Source organism: Solanum dulcamara, chromosome 1 (assembly GCF_947179165.1).
Source record: "Solanum dulcamara chromosome 1, daSolDulc1.2, whole genome shotgun sequence".
In the NCBI taxonomy this organism is placed as follows: Eukaryota; Viridiplantae; Streptophyta; class Magnoliopsida; order Solanales; family Solanaceae; genus Solanum; species Solanum dulcamara.
The window spans coordinates 84,368,203-84,386,600 of NC_077237.1; the positions used below are offsets into that span (position 1 = coordinate 84,368,203).

The following is an 18,398-nucleotide window of genomic DNA, read 5'->3' on the forward strand; positions in this document are numbered from 1 at the left end:
ATACATAAAATTTCTTAGGAACTAACGTCTCTTTTATAGATATATATTTAGCACGGGGGAGAAATTTAAACGATAAGACAATAACATCAGTAATACCGATCAAATTAACATCTCTTTTAAAAATATATTTAATAAAGGTAAAAAAAAAATTAAATTTGAAAATCCTTAATCAGTAATCTAAATTGGACTAAAGTGTAGTTTTATACTAAATATAATTTTCAAAACCTCGAACTCGAGAACCACGTAGGATATTTCTTAGTTATAACATAGAATACCTCCATATATTCAAGTGGACTCAAAGGAAAAATTAAGGTAAATGGTAATATCAGTTTCTATCGCTGAAACGTAAAAAGAATTTTTGTAATTATTATTTTGCATTCACGGAAATAATTTGGCCCAATTTTTATTTTTTATTTTTTATTTTTTATCTTTAGGAAAAACCAAAAAATGAAAACGTGATAAAGCCTAGCTCTTCTGGAAAGTTCCATATCAGTTTCACCTGACTCTTTTTGTAAAAACATTTACTTACTTTTTGTGCATGTATAATATGAACTCAAATTATGGATAAAAACGAATCAAGAACTTTTTTTGTGCGTGGATAAGGTGAACTTTCAAGGTGAACAAGAGGCGAATTTAGAATTTCTTTTTGTGCATGTATAGTGTGAACTCCAAGGGTGAACAAGAGGCGTATCTAGGATTCCTTTTGTGCATGTATAGTGTGAATCCAAAATGGACAAGAGACGAAATCTAATATTTTCTTTTATACATGTATAGTGTGAACTCACAATAGACAAGAGGCGAATCTAGGATTTTCTTTTGTGCATGTATAGTGTGAACTCAAAACAGACAAGAGGTGAAATCTAGGATTTCCTTTTGTGCATGTATAGTGTGAACTCACAGTAGACAAGAGGCGAATCTAGGATTTTCTTTTGTGCATGTATAGTGTGAACTCACAGTAGACAAGAGGCGAATCTAGGATTTCCTTTTATGCATGTATAGTGTAAACTCAAAATTGTGACAAGAGGCAAAATCTAGGATTTCCTTCTGTGCATGTATAGTGTGAACTTACAGCGAACCATGGCATTCGATGCATCAACAATTTCATTGCCTTCCTCTAGACCATCGGATTCAATAAACGAGAGGCAAATCTAAGATATTCATTTGTGCATGTACAGTGTGAACCAGAAATGTGATATGTGGATTCAACACTAGGTTTTTTATAAAAAAATTATCTAATATTTAACATTTTATTATGAGAAATATATTGCGAACGGGTTAAAATTTTAAAACATAAAATTAGTAGTCTAGATGGGAAATTTGTCTCATATTATCATCTTTTTTGAGATATTTTATGTGTTTATTAGGTAATTAATTAATTATGTTGATCTCTCATTTGAATATTAAGTAAATAATATTATATAATAATACAAAATATTGGTTTCTTTTCCATGCTGAAGAAAACATTTTCCATCAGGATCAAGGTTATATTACAAGAGTACCTACTTATATAATGTAGGTGACAAATGACAATCATCACATTCTCTGCGATATGCATAAGCAAGAAGAATTTCAAGATTTTATATCAATTTTAATTTTTAATACATGCATTTGAATAATATCCATCTTTACTTCCATTAATGAAGTTTTATAATTTTCTAGGAGTTAAACTACACTATTACAAAATTATATTCCAATAAAGAACTGCTTTTATTTATGATTTCACATTTAATCATTTTTATGAGATTGATTAAATAAAAGGGTAATAGAGGAAAATATGGTTCAACTTTTGTAATGAATTAGTCATCAAGAAAGAGCAAAAATATCACACGATTCCTCAAATTGTCCAATAAATGTGGAGTTTATATATTACAGTTACAACAACACATTATTCTAAATAATACAGTGTACAGAAAAGAATGCAACTCAAGTACCACTTGTATGATTCTGTCTTTTCTAAAAAAGATGAAATAAATCAAAAACTAAAATCTCATAGATTTTCCTCTAATAAGGTATTGAAAAATTTGCAGAAGGGCAAGAATTATTGTTGAAAGAACGAAAAGGAAACGTGGCGTGGCAAAAGAAAATATACAGGGATTCTATCATCTAAAGGAGAACTGTATTTCCTCCAGCGTTTTTCCTTTCGTCTCAGGTACCCAAATTGCCACAAACGCTACGGTGAATGCACACATAAGTGTATAAAGAGTGAAGGTTCCTGGTAAATATCAAGTAGACGCATTTAGTCAGATCAACTATAGCAACATATTGACATAATAGCAATAGTGGAACACAAAGTTACTAAACAAAAGGCCAGCCAGATAGTGCAGAGGGTGGCTCCTGGATGGAAATGGCATGGTAATTATGCTGGAAGTGATAGGGGACGAATCTGGATAGTATGGAATCCAGGAGTGATCGATGTTACAATATTGAAAGTGGATACACAATTAAACCACTGAAATCTTTGAATGCAAAAGAATTCAAGAATGTGGAAAATAGGATAAATGATTTGAGACAACTGCTGGAAGCCGTCCAAATACAACACAGATCTCAACACTCTAACCCTGCTACCTATGCACTTGAGAAAGATATCAATGTGGGATTGGAGAAGTGGCTTAATGTTGAAGAAAGTATACTTAGGAAAAAATCAAGGGTACAATGGTTGAATCTGGAGGATGCAAACTCTGCTTACTTTTTTGCTTCTATGAAACAAAGGGTTAGCCAAAATTACATTAGAAGCCTAGTATCACGTACTGGAGCATTGCTGCAATCCAATACTGAAGTGGTCGATGAAGTCATTGGATTTCATTAGACTCTACTTGATACCAAGCCTGATGAAATACCTAGTATAGATGCTTCGGTGATGACGGGGGGTCCTATACTAAATAGATCTCAACAATTGCAATTGATATGTCCAGTTAGCAAGGAGGAAATTTGGCAAGCTTTACAAAGCATCGAAGATCTTAAAGTCCCTGGCTGTGAATTGTGATGGTTTAATGCCCATTTTTTTTCAAAAAAGCATGGCCAGCTATTGGAGAAGAGATAACTGAAGCAGTGAGATACTTTATTGAGAACTCAAGAATGTTTACACCAATAAACTGCACTACCGTCACATTAATTCCCAAAATTCCAAATCCCACTACAGTGAAGGAGTTCAGACCAATTTCTTGTTGCGCTATGTTATACAAGTTGATATCTAATGTGCTCATTAGAAGGCTACAACACGTAATGGACTTCCTTATAGAGTGACCTTTTTTTAGAGCAAATCCTCAATGCTTTGAATTTCCCTGCCAAGTTTATTGGTTGGGTGCTGATTTGTGTGCAGACTGTCCCCTACTCCATCATTACTAATGGTCAGCCTACTAAGCCTTTTTAAGCAAAGAAAGGATTGAGGCAAGGGGATCCCCTGTCCCCCTTCCTTTTTGTGAAGGCTATGGAATGCCTTAGTAGACTACTTAAACAGCTTGGACACAAACCTCAGTTTAAGTTTCATCCCAAATGTGGTAAGATGAAGCTCATCCATCTAGGATTTGCAGAAGACCTCCTGCTATTCGGCGAAGGAGAGCCAATCTCTATCCAATTGTTGTTTGACAGGTTCCAAAGCTTCTCAAAGGCATCAGGTTTGGTAGCCAACATTAGCAATGTTGGGGAGAATCAAATCATGGACTACCAAGTTTCTGTCATATGCAGGTAGAACCCAACTGATAAAATCTGTGTTGTTCTCCATCCAAGTATTCTGGGAACAAGTCTTTGTATTACCTAAGGAGGTGATCCAGATCATTGAAGCCACTTGCAGAACCTTCTTGTGGACTGGGGGTACTGAACTATCAAAAAGAGCAATATTTGCCTGGGATAAAGTATGCTATCCAAAAGTTGCTCGGGGGCTGAATAATTTAGATTCGGCCACGAGGAAAAAGGCTGCAATTAGCAAGCTCCTATGGAACATATGCACGAAGAAAGATAAGTTGTGGGTGAAGTGGATTGCCTACTATTATGGGAACAGAGACTTGCTGAAGGACATTCCCAAACAGGCCTCGTGGATCATTCAAAGGATCCTTAAGACTACAAAATACTTTGCTCAAGCAGGATATGGTGTGGAAGACATCTTAACTATGCCTAACTTCTCAACCAAGCAATTCTATGTAAAGCTGAGAGGACAGTTTCAGAAGGTGTCATGGAGAAGACTGGTCTGTAACAACAGTGGCCTTCCTAGATGGATTTTTATTTTGAGACTGTCTGCACTTGGAAGATTAAACACTCGGGATAGATTAGTCCAGTGGGGTGTAACTACAAATCAGATATGCCCTCTCTGTGAGAAGGAACCTGAATGTTTAAAGCATTTGTTTTTTGTATGTGAGGCATCCACTGAAATATGGAAGCAACTACTGAAGTGGATTGGCATCACGAAGGCCCCTGCTCAATGGTCAGCAGAACTGAAATGGGCTGAATTGCATGCTAAAGGAAGAACCCAAAAGATGAGGTCTACAGAATGACGTTGGCTGCTGCAGTCTACTATGTCTGCAGGGAAAGGGATACTCGAGTATTTCAAAACAAAAGACAGAGTCCTCAGGCAATGAGCAGATTCATCATACAGGACATTCATGCTAGAGTTGCAAACCAGGATAGACGTGCAGCATGGCTGTAAAATTACAACTCTTATCCTACCTAATACTTAGTCGATATTGGTGTAATTAGGTGTTGACTATTGCGTCTTTCTTGTCATCTGATTCAAACGATCTTTAGCAAAGATAACTGTGGGGGATATGTCCAACAGTTGATCTTATATGCTATGTAATGTTCACTTTTGGTAATAAGAATGATTAGTTACCAATTAAAAAAAACAATAGCAATATGTTTGTAGGCTGCTAAATATCAATTAGCTCATATTTATGCATGTTATACTCATGATCGTGTTGTGAGAGTGAGAGACATACCTCCACTGCTCCAAGCCAATAGCAGCGGTGCAGTTGCTGTAATTACCCAAGAAAAGAACCAATTGGATAACGTCGCTACACTTCCAGCAAGGCCTTTGATCTTAACCGGAAGAATCTACAATACCAGAGGGATTAAATCAAAATTTGTATTCAAGAAATATTAAGTGCCAAAATAACAAAAGAGGTTAATATGTGATGTTGTTCAAAACATGGAAGACCATATCCTATTAGTTTTTTTCACACCATCAACATCCAAGATTGTATTTTCTGAGATGAACTCTGAAAAAGTCGTACTAGGTTCTACGATTCAGAAAGGTAGGAACGGGCTGAATTTAACATTGCCAGAGTAAAAAACCAACAAGAAAATGTAATAGTAAGTTATGTGATAAATAAAGATGTTAGTACCTCAGACATTATAAGCCACGGAATAGGCCCCATTCCAAGTGAGAATGAAACAATCATGAACTGAAAAGAAAAATTTGGTTAGAAAAGAAAATCAATTATTCAGAAGCAATGTTTTTCCAAGAGTCCCAAAGACATCTACATCAAGATGAGGACATACCACAACACCAACCACTGATATTATGCCCAGAACGCCATAGAAGGTAGAATCCTCATCTACGAAACCCTTTTTGAATAACGATATGCGCAAAAGAAGAGAAACACGTTAGGGCCAGAACACCTCATTTTTTTCAAAATTCATAAGCAAGTTACATAACTTGAGCTAAAAGTACCTTCAGAAAGAATGCAACGGCAACAACAAGGAGACTAACAGCCATTCCAGCCGACGAGACCTATAATGAAGCACTTGAGTTCTTTGTTAGGAAAAAGTTCAAAAACTACATATATAAGTTACTACATTTTGCCAAAACTTACAATCAGTAAAAGCCTACGGCCAGTTTTATCCACCAGCCATGTCGAAACAGCAGTGGCAACCACCTACAAATTTCAGTCTTCTTCAGTTGTATGTTAGCTACGAAGGAAATAGATCAGTATGTGACAGGAACAAATTGACACAAAGTGCCACATTGGGGGAGAAAAGAACAACCTTTGTGTATCCTTTTTCTATAATATGCACAACGGGGAAAAGCAAGCGAACTAAAATTTAATATGGACCTGGATAGCACCAAAAGCAAAAGTTGCAGCATCACTTGAAGAAATCCCTGTTAAAGATACAACTAAATTAGTTAGGCTCATATCATGTGAAATAAACATATCAATCAATAAGAGATTTGAAGAGAAAGGTTAAGTTTCTTCAGTAGTTTCGGTTATGGCTCTCATCACACCAACAAAAAGCTGTTAAAAATAGGTTCCGATGCTTCACGGAATCATAATGTTGCCTCTACCACATACTTCATGACCTTCTTTTACAGATAGAATACTTTGGTATTTTCATCATTCAACAAAGGCAGATAAATACATTTCAATTAAAGCTATCCACGTACCAGCCGATAGGAAAATGTTACTGGAATAGAAGATCACACCATTGGTTCCTCCTAGTTGTTGTAGGACAAGCAGTCCAATGCCTATCTGCGGGATGAAAGATTAAAAGAATGGGGTATGTAAACATGGTCATCTTCAGAAAACAACACCAAACAACAAATTACCATGAGAGGCAGCCAATATCTTCTTTGTTTGAGATCTGCAAAACGTATTGCTGACTTTCGGCTTGTGGATGCTACAGCCCTCTATACAGAACAGACATTTAATAGGACAATAAGTTCAATATTGCTGACAGAAAAAGTCAATTACAAAATTGTCCCATGGAACAGTAGCAACAATTATAACTGGCAGATGACGGTGGTATTGTTAGTTCATGGTCTTTCAAGCAATTGAATTACCTTAATTTCATTTACTTCAACGGAAATGTCAGCATCGAATCCTCGGAGAACTTGCAAAGAGGTTTCAAAATCTTCTGTCAGACCCATCTTGGCCTATGTCTCACAAAAAAAAACAAATGAGATTCTGCAACTAGAACTTTCATAGAACGATGGAAAATTACAGTATGATGCTCACCAACCACCGAGGAGATTCTGGGATGAAAAATAGTCCAGGTATCAATGCAAGGCAGGGCAAAGTTCCTGCAGCAGAAAATGATAGTTAACATGCCCAAGACAGACACCAGAAGTATCTCTGCCATGTAAGAGTTTTCTACATGTGATTCCCTACAAAACTAAGCACTTTGGATTCTTTCGCATTTGAAAATGCTTAGAACACTCTAGGTTGTTTAGTTTGCACTTCAAACCAATCCACAGTGTAGCTCTTAACGTCACTCGGATATACCTTTGATCTTGCTTTGTTCTATCACAACACAACCAGTAAAACCAACTTTCCGGAAGAGATATGCTAAATCAGAGAGCAAGGATGACAAATAATTGGATGACCAAGCAAAGACGACGAGCTACAATGTTCTGCTTCTCCTATTGCTTCAATAGGAGCAGAGACCATCTCATGAATTGGTGCAAATCTCGATGGAATTTAAGATGCTCTCTTGAGAGGTACTTTTTGTTTCTAATGTAGGCTATCCTAGTTGTTTCCCCGTCTAAGGGAATGCTAGGGTAGATAATGGTATGCATTTATCCCACTAGAATTGCTTAAAATGGCTTGTTATATCAAAAGGCGAACAGAAGGTCATTTGAAACAGAAAGTCCCCAACCAAACAGTATGTGAGCATCATAAAAGTATCTGTGAAAGAGAAAGTGCTTCATCGTTCTGTTTCCAAACTATCAGAAAAGAGAAAGGTGGATTTATTAAGAATGAGGCAAGAACATTGCTGTCAAAGGTGTGCTTAAGCCCTGAAGCGAGGCTCCAAACGTGTTGAGCGCTTTGCCTCGCTTAATGTGTACTTCACTGTCATTATCAAGGTTCTAAGGCATACTTTTCCTTGCCAATGAGACTCTTCGACACTAAATAATTGATATTTCACTTTATTGCGAACTTTCTTTAATTTCCTTGTTCATATATTTGTCAGTCATGCTTATAATTATTGGAGTAACTGGTAAAGTTACTGCCATGTGATCAGGAGGTCACGGGTTCAAGCCTTGGAAACAGCCTCTAGCAGAAATGCAAGGTAAGGCTGCGTACAATAAACCCTTGTGGTCAGGCCCTTCCTCGAACCCCGCGCATAGCTGGAGCTTTAGTGCACCGGACTGCCCCTTTATGCTTATAATTATTAGACTTGGACTAAACATATATATTTATATTTGCTTTCTCCTTTTACGCCTTTTTTCATTAAAGCTCACGCTTTATTTGCACTTTGCGCTTAAAGCCCCAACAGACCTTAGAGCTTTTTTGTGCTTTATTCTTTGATAACACTGGTCAAGAGCCGAGTCTAAAACTCTCAAGGTAGCTAATCTGGTTAACCCATCAAACCAAGATTGAAAACTTTTTATTTTATTTTTTTATGATAAGTAACTAAGCTTGAATGTATTCTATTTTTTCCCTTGTGGGCATGTTTTGTTAACTTATTAAAGCATGACTCCACAACCAATAGATGTATTGGATACACAGAAAAACTATTGAGTTCGACCATTGATTGCTCAACTAAACTTGTTTGAGCTTGGTAAGACATTGTCAGCCCGGGGTGGATCTACTAAGGTCCAAGGGGTGTCACTGTCACATGACACTGCTTCTTAGGAAAAAATTGCTAAATATGTATATATAATTAAAAGACAACAGCAAAAATAAGAGATATATGTTATAAAGTGACATCCCTGTATACAAATGTGTGCACAACTTGGTTGGTTAGTTGTATCAATTGCCTGCGTGAGGACGTGAGTTCGAATCCAGATGGCCTCATTTTTTAATACATAAGTTGTTCAGTGATTTTCTTTTTATTTCTATGTTTTTTCTTTTCCTCTTTTCCCTTTTTTTCTTCTTCTTCTTTTGGTGGCATACACAAACACTATATTTAGCACTATCATTTCTAATGAGATTATTTTCAAAACGAAAACTCATCCAGAAAAAGTTATAATTTTTATTTTATTTTAATTTTTTACTTCTGGAAAAAGGTACAGTAGTGTACATGAATTGTGTTTTAAATATATAATATGGTGCTATATTGTTTTTCATTTTGAAAGGTGACATCACTGACAAAAAATCATGCTTACGTCACTGATTGTCACAAACTTCCCTCATTTATTTTCTATTGCAATTTCGAAAGTAATAAAAGGCCATCATAAATGAAGATGAGGTAGTCAAATGAAATTTTAAAAATAGTTATTGACGAGATTACATGAATATGATATTAGCTATGACGCCGCTATTACGTTACACTTGAAACTGCCCTATATATTCCACCCTGCCCTGCATCTCCACATCCCACTCTCCCTACTCCCTTTTGATACCTTGTGTTGAGCTATTTCCAACAGAAATTTCTTTACACTGTCAGCCACCACAAGCAGAGGCAGCATGATCTCATCCTCTGCTGCAGCTGCGAGCGGCAGATCCACCAGTTGTGAATCATATCCGCCACCCTGTGATCAGAGCAACAACGGCGTGAAAACGAGTGTGGAGAAATTGATAGCGGGAAATGAGATGGTCATTGTAGCTGCGAGCGGGTGCTGCATGTGGATCACAGTGAAGCATTTGGTGGAAAGGCTGGCGTTAACCCCAAGGTTTTGGAGGTGGATGAGGCGGAGGATGCGATGGTCGTTGTAGCCACCCACAGCTTCTTCTGCCTTATCTCCCTCTAAAACCTTGGGGTTAACGCACAGTTTTTGCACCAAATGCTTCACTGTGATGCAGATGGAGCACCCCCGCGCGGATACAATTACCATTGCATTTTCTGCTATAAACTTCGCCACACTCACTTTCATGTGGTTGTTGCTATGATCATTGAGTGGCGGCTGTGATTCGTGATTAGTGGAGCTGCCGCTGGCGGCAGCAGCAGAGGATGTGCTCATGTTGCCGCTGCTTGTGGCGACGGACAGCGGGAAGAAATTTTTGTTGGAAATAGTTCGACGCATGGTATCTAAAGGGGGTGGGGATCCATCTTGGATTTGGTCAACCGATTTTGGGTATTTTGACCAAAATTAACAGAGAAATTTGGGACAACTACAATGATTTCTATAATCAAAACAAAAGGTAAGGTGAAATTGAAGAAAATGAAGTGTCTTGTATAGAGAAATTTCTATGTCAGTCACATGAATAGATCAGTGGGTGTTATTTGTAGAAAACCATGTCCTCTTGTGAGATTTTCTACTTTTGGTATACTTCTTGTATACAGGCAAGCTTTTTGCTCTTTTCTAATGAAATTTATTACTTCATCCAAAAAAATATATATGTCAGTTTTTTTCCTTATATCACCTAGTGGAATTCTTTTCTTGATCAGTATTGTTTCCCCATAATACCTTGTAAATTTTCTAAATAATGTCTCATAATTTAGACATATAACTCTATTCTTAGATATTTGAATTATTCTTAGCCGAATCTCAGCACCCATATCTGTACCCGGATCCATACCCGAACAACAACAACATATCCAATGTGATCCGACAAGTAGGATCTGGGATGGGAAGGTAGTGTATACGTAGACCTTACCTCTTCCTTAAAAAGGAGAGGTTGTTTTCGATAGACCCTCGGCTCCAAACAGATGAAAAAGACGATGGATCCATTCTCCCGAATCTTAAAATTTAAATCATGAAGGATCCGACCTCTAGATCCGCACCCACATCGGACACTCACACCCGAGTCCAAGCAACATAGGTCACAGCTAATATCGGATTCATGTAATCTCGTCATTAACTACTTTTGAATTTCATTTGACTGCCTCATCTTTCATTTATGAAGGGCTTTTAATACTTTCAAAATTGCAAAATAAAATAAAATGTGGGAGGTTTGTGACAATTTTTCAATTTAAAGCTTATTTTGAAGTCAAGACAAGTTCGAACATCCAATTAATTTGCTCAGTTCCTTTAGACACCGAGTATAAAACACATCTCCGCTTGAAGGAAATTAAATGATACACAGAAAATACCATTCATCAGAAAATTGAAATGAATACACAACTTTACATCTATAAATTGTATATCTAAACAGAAATTTTAAGAGAAATGATCATTTACCAAGAACAGCGAGCACCCTCCAATTAACAAAAAGTCCCAGCAAATAAGCCAACATGATCCCAATTGTAACAGAGAGCTGCATGATAGAAAAGTTAGCATGTGATTTACTTAACAAGGGCATAACCTTCGTTAAACAGAACTTTAAGTCACTAGCAAACCTGGTTAACTGACCCCAGGCCCCCTCTCAGGTTTTGAGGTGCTATCTCGGCAATATATACAGGAACCTGAAATAAGCATGAAAATGGAAAGCAACAAGTTTTTGACACTTTTAACATGTCCAATAACCCATAAAAGTAAAAAAGAAGAGGATTGACAGATTTAATGTGTACCGTGTAAGAGATTATGCCGACTCCAAAACCTTCCAATAATCTTCCCATGTATAAGAAGGACAGATCCTAGATCAATATCGAAGTCAAAAATGGAGATACAAATATTGCAATTCGAGGAACAACATGAGGAAAAGAAACTTTATCATTAGTAACAAAGAAGAATTATTTTACTTTGGCAAACGAGATGGATAGCCAACCAATGATGTTAGGTATAGCAGCTATCATTAAAGACTGCAAGTAGGATGAGAAAGCTTGAGTATCCACTTGTGCACAGTAGGCAAGATGATAAAATATCTAGAGCCCTATTGATTCCATAATCTTACCCCTTTTCGTCCAATGTACTCGGCAATTTGACCACTAGATATTGCCCCAACCATAGCACCCACATTAGATAAGGAACCGAATAAAGAGAACTGAAAGATTAACTTTAGTCAGCAACTGCTCTCAAGCAAATTAATTGAGATACATAAAGCAAGAATCACCCGTTACCTCAGATACAGTGAGCTTTAGATCATTGATTATAGCAGTTTGCGTAGGCGATGAGTAACCAGACTACAACAAAGAAACCCAGAAAAGAACAAAAGGCATTGATCAAACAGAGACACAAGCACATTAATACAGAGATGCATACATATCTGAAATAAGACAACTGGAACTTCAACATCTAGAATTGCTACACATATAGGTCAGAAACATGTCATAACAAACTGAAATCAGAAACTGTAATACCAATGAAGAAGCAACCTTCTAGCCCATTGATTCACTTATCACCTAAAAGAAAGGTCGAAAGTTTATTTTCATTCCCATACCAGCCAAGACAACCTTTTGCACATGCAAACTACATGGGGGAAACTTCAGTCTCGAAAATTACAAAAGATTTAAGTTAACAAGGATGCCAATAAAGACAACCTTTTAGCCAAATTGATTCCTTTATCACTTAAAAGAAAGGTACAAAGTTTATTTTCATTCCCATACCAGCCAAGACAACCTTTTGCACATGCAAACTACATGGGGGAAACTTCAGTCTCGAAAATTACAAAAGATTTAAGTTAACAAGGATGCCAATAAAGACAACCTTTTAGCCAAATTGATTCCTTTATCACTTAAAAGAAAGGTACAAAGTTTATTTTCATTCCCATACCAGCCAAGAATGCACAAACTATATAAAGGGAAACTTCAATCTATGGAATAACTACAGATTTAAGTTAACAAGGATGACAATAAAGACTCAACCTTTTAGCCAAAATGATTCCTTTATCACTTGAAAGAAAGGTAAAAAGTTTATTTTCATTCCCATACCAGCCAAGAATGTGCAGACTATATAAAGAGAAACTTCAATCTCTAGATTTACTGCAGATTTAAGTTGACAAAAATGCCAATAGAAACTCAACCTTTAACCAAATTGATCCTTTTATCACTTGAAAGAATGTACAAAGTTTATTTTTATTCCACTACCAGCCACAAAACCACAGACTACATAGAGGGAAACATCAATATCTAGAATTACTACAGATTTAAGTTGACAAGAATGTCAATAAAGACTCAACCTTTTAACTAAGTTGATCCTTTTATCACTTAAGAGAAAGGTAGAAAGTTTATTTTCATTCTCATACCAGCCAAGTAAACGCAGACTACATAAAGGGAAACTTCAATCTCCAGAATTACTACAGATTTAAGTTAACAAGGATGCTAGTAAAGACAACCTTTTAGCCAAATTGATCACTTTATCACTTAAAAGAAAGGTACAAAGTTTACTTTCATTCCCATACTAACCAAGAAAGCGCAGACTACATAGAGTGAAACTTCAATCTTTAGAATTACTACATATTTAAGTTGACAAGAATGTCAATAAAGACTCAACCTTCTAGCCAAATTGATCTTTTTATCACTGAAAAGAAAGATACAAAGTTAATTCTCATTCCTATACCAGCCAAGAAAGCGCAGACAACATAAAAGGAAACTTCAATCTCTAGAATTACTACAAATTTAAGTTAACAAGGATGCCAACAAAGACTCAACTTTTTAGCCCATTGATTCGTTTATCACTTAAGAGAAAGGTACAAAGTTTATTTTCATTCTCATAACAGCCAAGAAAGCGCAAACTACATAAAGGGAAACTTCAATCTCTAGAATTACTACAGATTTAAGTTGATAAGAATATCAATAAAGATTCAACCTTTTATCAATTAAAAGAAAAGTACAAAGTTTATTTTCATTCCCATACCAACCAAGAAACCGCAGACTACATACAGTGAAACTCAGACTACATATAGTGAAACTTCAATCTCTATTATTACTACAGATTTAAGTTGGCAAGAATCCCAATAAGGACTCAACCTTTTAGCCAAATTGATTCCTTTATCACTTAAAAGAAAGATAAAAAGTTAATTTTCATCCCCATAGCAGCCAAGAAAGCGCAAACTACATAAAGTGAAACTTCAATCTCTAGAATTACTACAGATTTAAGTTTAAAAGAATGTCAATAATGACTCAACCTTTAAGCCATATTGATCTTTTTATCACTGAAAAGAAAAGCACAAAGTTTACTTTCATTCCCATACCATCCAAGAAAGAGCAAACTACATAAAGGGAAACTTCAATCTTTAAGTTTACCACAGATTTATGTTAATAAGAATGTCAATAAAGATTCAACCTTTTAACCAAATTGACCCCATTTACCACTTCATTCTCATTCAAAGTCATCATATCAGAAAAGAAAAAAACTTGATTAAGAAAAAGAATGTCTATACATACAGTGAAACCAAACTGAATTGGACCCAAAGCAACAATCATAACACAAGCAAGAACTGAAATTGAGCTATCACGAATGACTTGAGAAGAACCCAACATGCTAGAAGTCTGTGCTGAACCCATACGATACCAACTTCCAGTATGTAAAAATGGCTTCCTCAGATCCTCTCCTCTTCCATCTTCATTATTTTCTTCTCTGAAACTCATCTTTTTTTTTCAAGAATTCAACAAACCCAGATGGGATTTACTACTAATAGATCAAAAATACAAAGTTTTTGGTATTCAGACAAGTAATATCTTCATTGGGATGCTCCAATTAGCTTTTAAAAATGGTGTTTGTCGTTTTAAGGTGACAGATATTGCTGAGAGAGAGAGACGGACGTTGTAGTAGTAGCAAATATAGTATACTAAGATTGTAAAAGTTTAAAATAGTCCCTTAAATATGCCCCAAAAACGTTTTTGGTCCTTTAAGTTTGTTAAAATTTTAGGCCAAAAAATTAAAAAATTGTGTTCTTCAAAATTGACAAAAATAATGGTGAAAAAAATAATCTAATCATAACAACAAGAAAATTACATCGAATCCTAAAAAAATAAAAATAAATATAAAAATTATATTAGATATTAAAAAATAACAGAAATAACAGCTCAAAAAATTACATCATACTATAGAAATAAATTAAGATAAAATAAAAAATATAAAATTATATCTCTAAATGTGAGTTCCCCGTGTGGCGACATGGGGGCGAAAAAAGGAATGAGAGGGGTGCCTGGGATTCGAACCCGGAACTAGTCGGACTCTCATGGTTCATGTCAAATTTGACATACGATACAAAGAGTTTGATAAATATTTGAATGAGATGAAAAATGATTTTGATAAATTTAAGAGACCACAATTATTTGGTGCATACTTAAGAAACATAAGGACATTGTGCATTTCTTTTTTACATGTTCAAATCATTTTAGTCTTATCTCACTTATTTTCTCCATTACGGAGGTAACTCTCATCTTCTATGGTATCAAATATTTTTATTCCTAATCATATATCTCATAGTATGCTTACACATCAATTTCAGCATCTCCATTTTCACTACTCTCATCTTTTGAATGTGCGAGCTCTTGAACGGTCAACTTCTGTCGTACAATATCGTTAGCCTAACAATCATTTTATAAAATCCGCTCTTAAAGTTTTGGTGGAACATTCTTATCATACAAGAAAATAAATGTAATTAAGTCTTAATTTCATCCACCCCACTCCAATATGATGTGTAACATCTTCGTCGATCTTTCCAATTTATTGAATTATTGATCCAAGGTACTTGAAACTTTCTCTCGATCTTGGAGATAATTTGTGTATCAATCCTCATTTCCATATATGTCTGGTGAGTTAAGTCATTAAATTTGCACTCTTAGTACTTTGTCTTAGCCTCATTCAACCCGAATCATTTAAACTTCAAGGTGTGTCTCCAAAATCTCCTACTTATTATTAATGTATCTCGCCAACTAATATATATATATATATATATATATATATATATATATATATATATATATATATATATATATATATCCTCTTGAATGTGCCAGTTCATCCATATCATGACAAATAAAAACTCAAATACATTCAATTTTATTGTGATCAAATAATTACTTTTCCAATCAGATAAACAGTCAATTATTGTTCAATTCATATAATTTGAACAAAAACTAATAAAATAAAAGTTATCTCAAACTCATGTAAGTTTCTATATAGTTCGCGAATACGTTATTCTTATTTATGGTAAAAAAAATGCTTAATTTGAATAATTCATTCACTTTTTGTGTCCAAATTGATGAGTTTGAAATTTATAAACAATATTTTTTGAAAAAAGAAAATTACATATATACACAGTGTTGTAGGTACATTGATTTAAGGGTGATCACTTGAACATTCTTCTTTGAAAAATTATATTGTGCATGTAAAAAATAATACTATGAAATTATATTGTGCACGTAAAAAATAATACTATGTATATTAGTTAAAAACAATTTCTTAAAAATATTTATTAAAATTATAAATATTCTTAACAAAATTTCTAATTTCGACCCTATATACATGAACGATTCAATATAGTGGACCTAATTGAACCTGTTGTCCTCTTCTTAAATCTTAATCTCTTAATAAATATTTGTGGTCCTATTGAGGGGATTGATAGGCAGTCGCGTAGGTTTTTTTTTTAGTTTTTTTTATTATTATTATTATAATAACTATTATTATTATAATTATTATTATTATTATAATTATTATTATTATTTGAAATCTTGTTTTTCTCCAATCACATTCAGATGGGATGACATAAATGTTCTAAAACATATTATATATATGCAGATATTTCGACCTTTTCTATTTAGTTATTTTCTTGTAATGGCAATCACTCTTCTTCTTTTTCTTTTGATTTAACGCTTACAACTAGAAAGACAAATAATATTATTATTATTTTAAAATGCAATAATATCTAACATCAATTTTCAATACGTCATAGGAGTAACATGTAGTATCTCATTTGCTTCTTTTTATGCCTTTTTTGAGCAGAGAGTCTCTCAAAAACAGTCGTCCTATCTTGGTAGGAGTAAGGTATGCGTACACTTTACCCTTTCTAGATTCACGTTGTGGAATTTCACTGGGTTGTTGTTGTTGTATAATAATATTTCTCACTTATCGATGGTTAATTTGATGATAAAATTTAACATATTTTAGAAGTTACTCAGGGAATTGAGCTAATTTTTTCCCTACTTTTTAATTAGGGTACTTTACCTAAATCCCATAGTGAAAAAGTCCAATTACAACTTATCCCTACTTTTTCTTAAATTACCCGATTTCCCTGATTTTTCTCAGATTTCTGATACATTAGTGGTTTTTCTGATACATCACGTTTTGTGTACATAATAATTAATGTTGTTGATTTATTTATGGAAAGGTAACTTAAATCAAGTTAAGTTTCCTTCTTTCAATCAATTACTTAGCTAAATAAGGGAATTAACCCATACAAAGCGTAACAGTTATGAGGGACTTGAAAAAATTAAAAAACAGAGCATAGGATTATTGGCGGAATGGCGGCGGAGGTGACTGTCTCGCCGATGGAAGACGATGAAGAGGAATCCTATTTAATTTCCCCTTCCGATGCTTGGATATATAACTGAATGGAGAACAAAAGCTCCTGCTTAATGCTTATCTCTGCTGCAGCTTCACATTTAATGAGTGTTGGGTCACGTTTCCTGAAATTCAAAAAACAGAGCATAGGAGTTTGATACATTAGAATATATGATACAAAAGTGACCTTATGTATCAGAAAAATTTATGTATCAAGCGTTAAATCTTATGTATCAGAAAAATTTATGTATCAAGCATTAAATCTTATGTATCAGAAAAATTTATGTATCAAGCGTTAAATCTTATGTATCAGAAAAATTTATGTATCAAGCATTAAATCTTATGTATCAGAAAAATTTATGTATCAAGCATTAAACATTATGTATCAGAAAAATTTATGTATCAAGCATTAAATCTTATGTATCAGAAAAATTTATGTATCAAGCATTAAACATTATGTATCAGAAAAATTTATGTATCAAGCGTTAAACCTTATGTATCAAGCGTTAAACCTTATGTATCAGAAAAATTTATGTATCAAACATTAAACCTTATGTATCAGAAAAAATTATGTATCAAGCATTAAACCTTATGTATCAGAAAAATTTATGTATCAAGCATTAAACCTTATGTATCAGAAAAATTTATGTATCAAGCATTAAACCTTATTTATCAGAAAAATCTATGTATCAAGCATTAAACCTTATGTATCAGAAAAATCGTAAAAAGCTGAAGACCTTATGTGTCATGTACATAATAGCAAAAACCTTATTAGAACCTTATGTATCAACATATGAAATGTCTATCAACACTTAAAAATACAAGAAAAGAAATCTGATACATATAGACTATATTAGAAGCAGTAAAGCTTGATACATGAAAATCTGATACATAAACTTTCATCTAATATTTGAGTTTGATACATAAGAATAACTGATACATAACCATTCGACATATTCGACAGATTAAGGGCTGATACATTGAAGATTGTTGTGTTAGTTTTCAACTGAATTGTGGTTGATACATAACATCTTGTATTGATATAGGTTGTAGATGTATCAGAAGCAGTAAAGTTTGATACATGAGAATCTGATAAATAAATTTTCATCTTAAATTCGAGTTTGATACATGAGAATCTGATAAAAGTCTGCTAAATTGTTGAATAACCAAAAAAAATATTTACTATTGGTGCAAAAAT

At 34.4% G+C, this 18,398-nt stretch overlaps 1 protein-coding gene across 1 annotated transcript; it reads right to left on the reverse strand.

Annotated features, from left to right (window-relative positions):
* Positions 1–1,803: 1,803 nt before the first annotated feature.
* LOC129881157 (sugar transporter ERD6-like 4) lies at positions 1,804–14,438 on the reverse strand. The gene is made up of 18 exons (XM_055955540.1): positions 14,077–14,438; positions 11,812–11,874; positions 11,646–11,735; positions 11,494–11,553; positions 11,323–11,388; positions 11,152–11,217; positions 10,994–11,069; positions 6,945–7,009; positions 6,770–6,862; positions 6,536–6,616; positions 6,374–6,458; positions 6,045–6,091; positions 5,805–5,867; positions 5,663–5,722; positions 5,491–5,556; positions 5,334–5,393; positions 4,929–5,043; positions 1,804–2,212 (listed from the first exon to the last, which is right to left on the reverse strand). Exons 1-18 carry the CDS (start codon positions 14,278–14,280, stop codon positions 2,100–2,102), a joined length of 1,473 nt encoding a protein of 490 aa, XP_055811515.1. The 5' UTR covers positions 14,281–14,438; the 3' UTR covers positions 1,804–2,099.
* Positions 14,439–18,398: the final 3,960 nt, after the last annotated feature.

What these genes read in the sequence shown, in the direction of transcription:
- LOC129881157 (XM_055955540.1), bottom strand. Translation starts at nt 14,280, where the DNA reads ATGAGTTTCAGAGAAGAAAATAATGAAGATGGAAGAGGAGAGGATCTG. An exon ending in CAATTCAGTTTGGTTTCACT is followed by an intron (nt 11,875 to 14,076) that starts GTATGTATAGAC and finishes TCTTTGTTGTAG; the next exon opens with TCTGGTTACTCATCGCCTAC. An exon ending in TATCCATCTCGTTTGCCAAA is followed by an intron (nt 11,389 to 11,493) that starts GTAAAATAATTC and finishes ATATTGATCTAG; the next exon opens with GATCTGTCCTTCTTATACAT.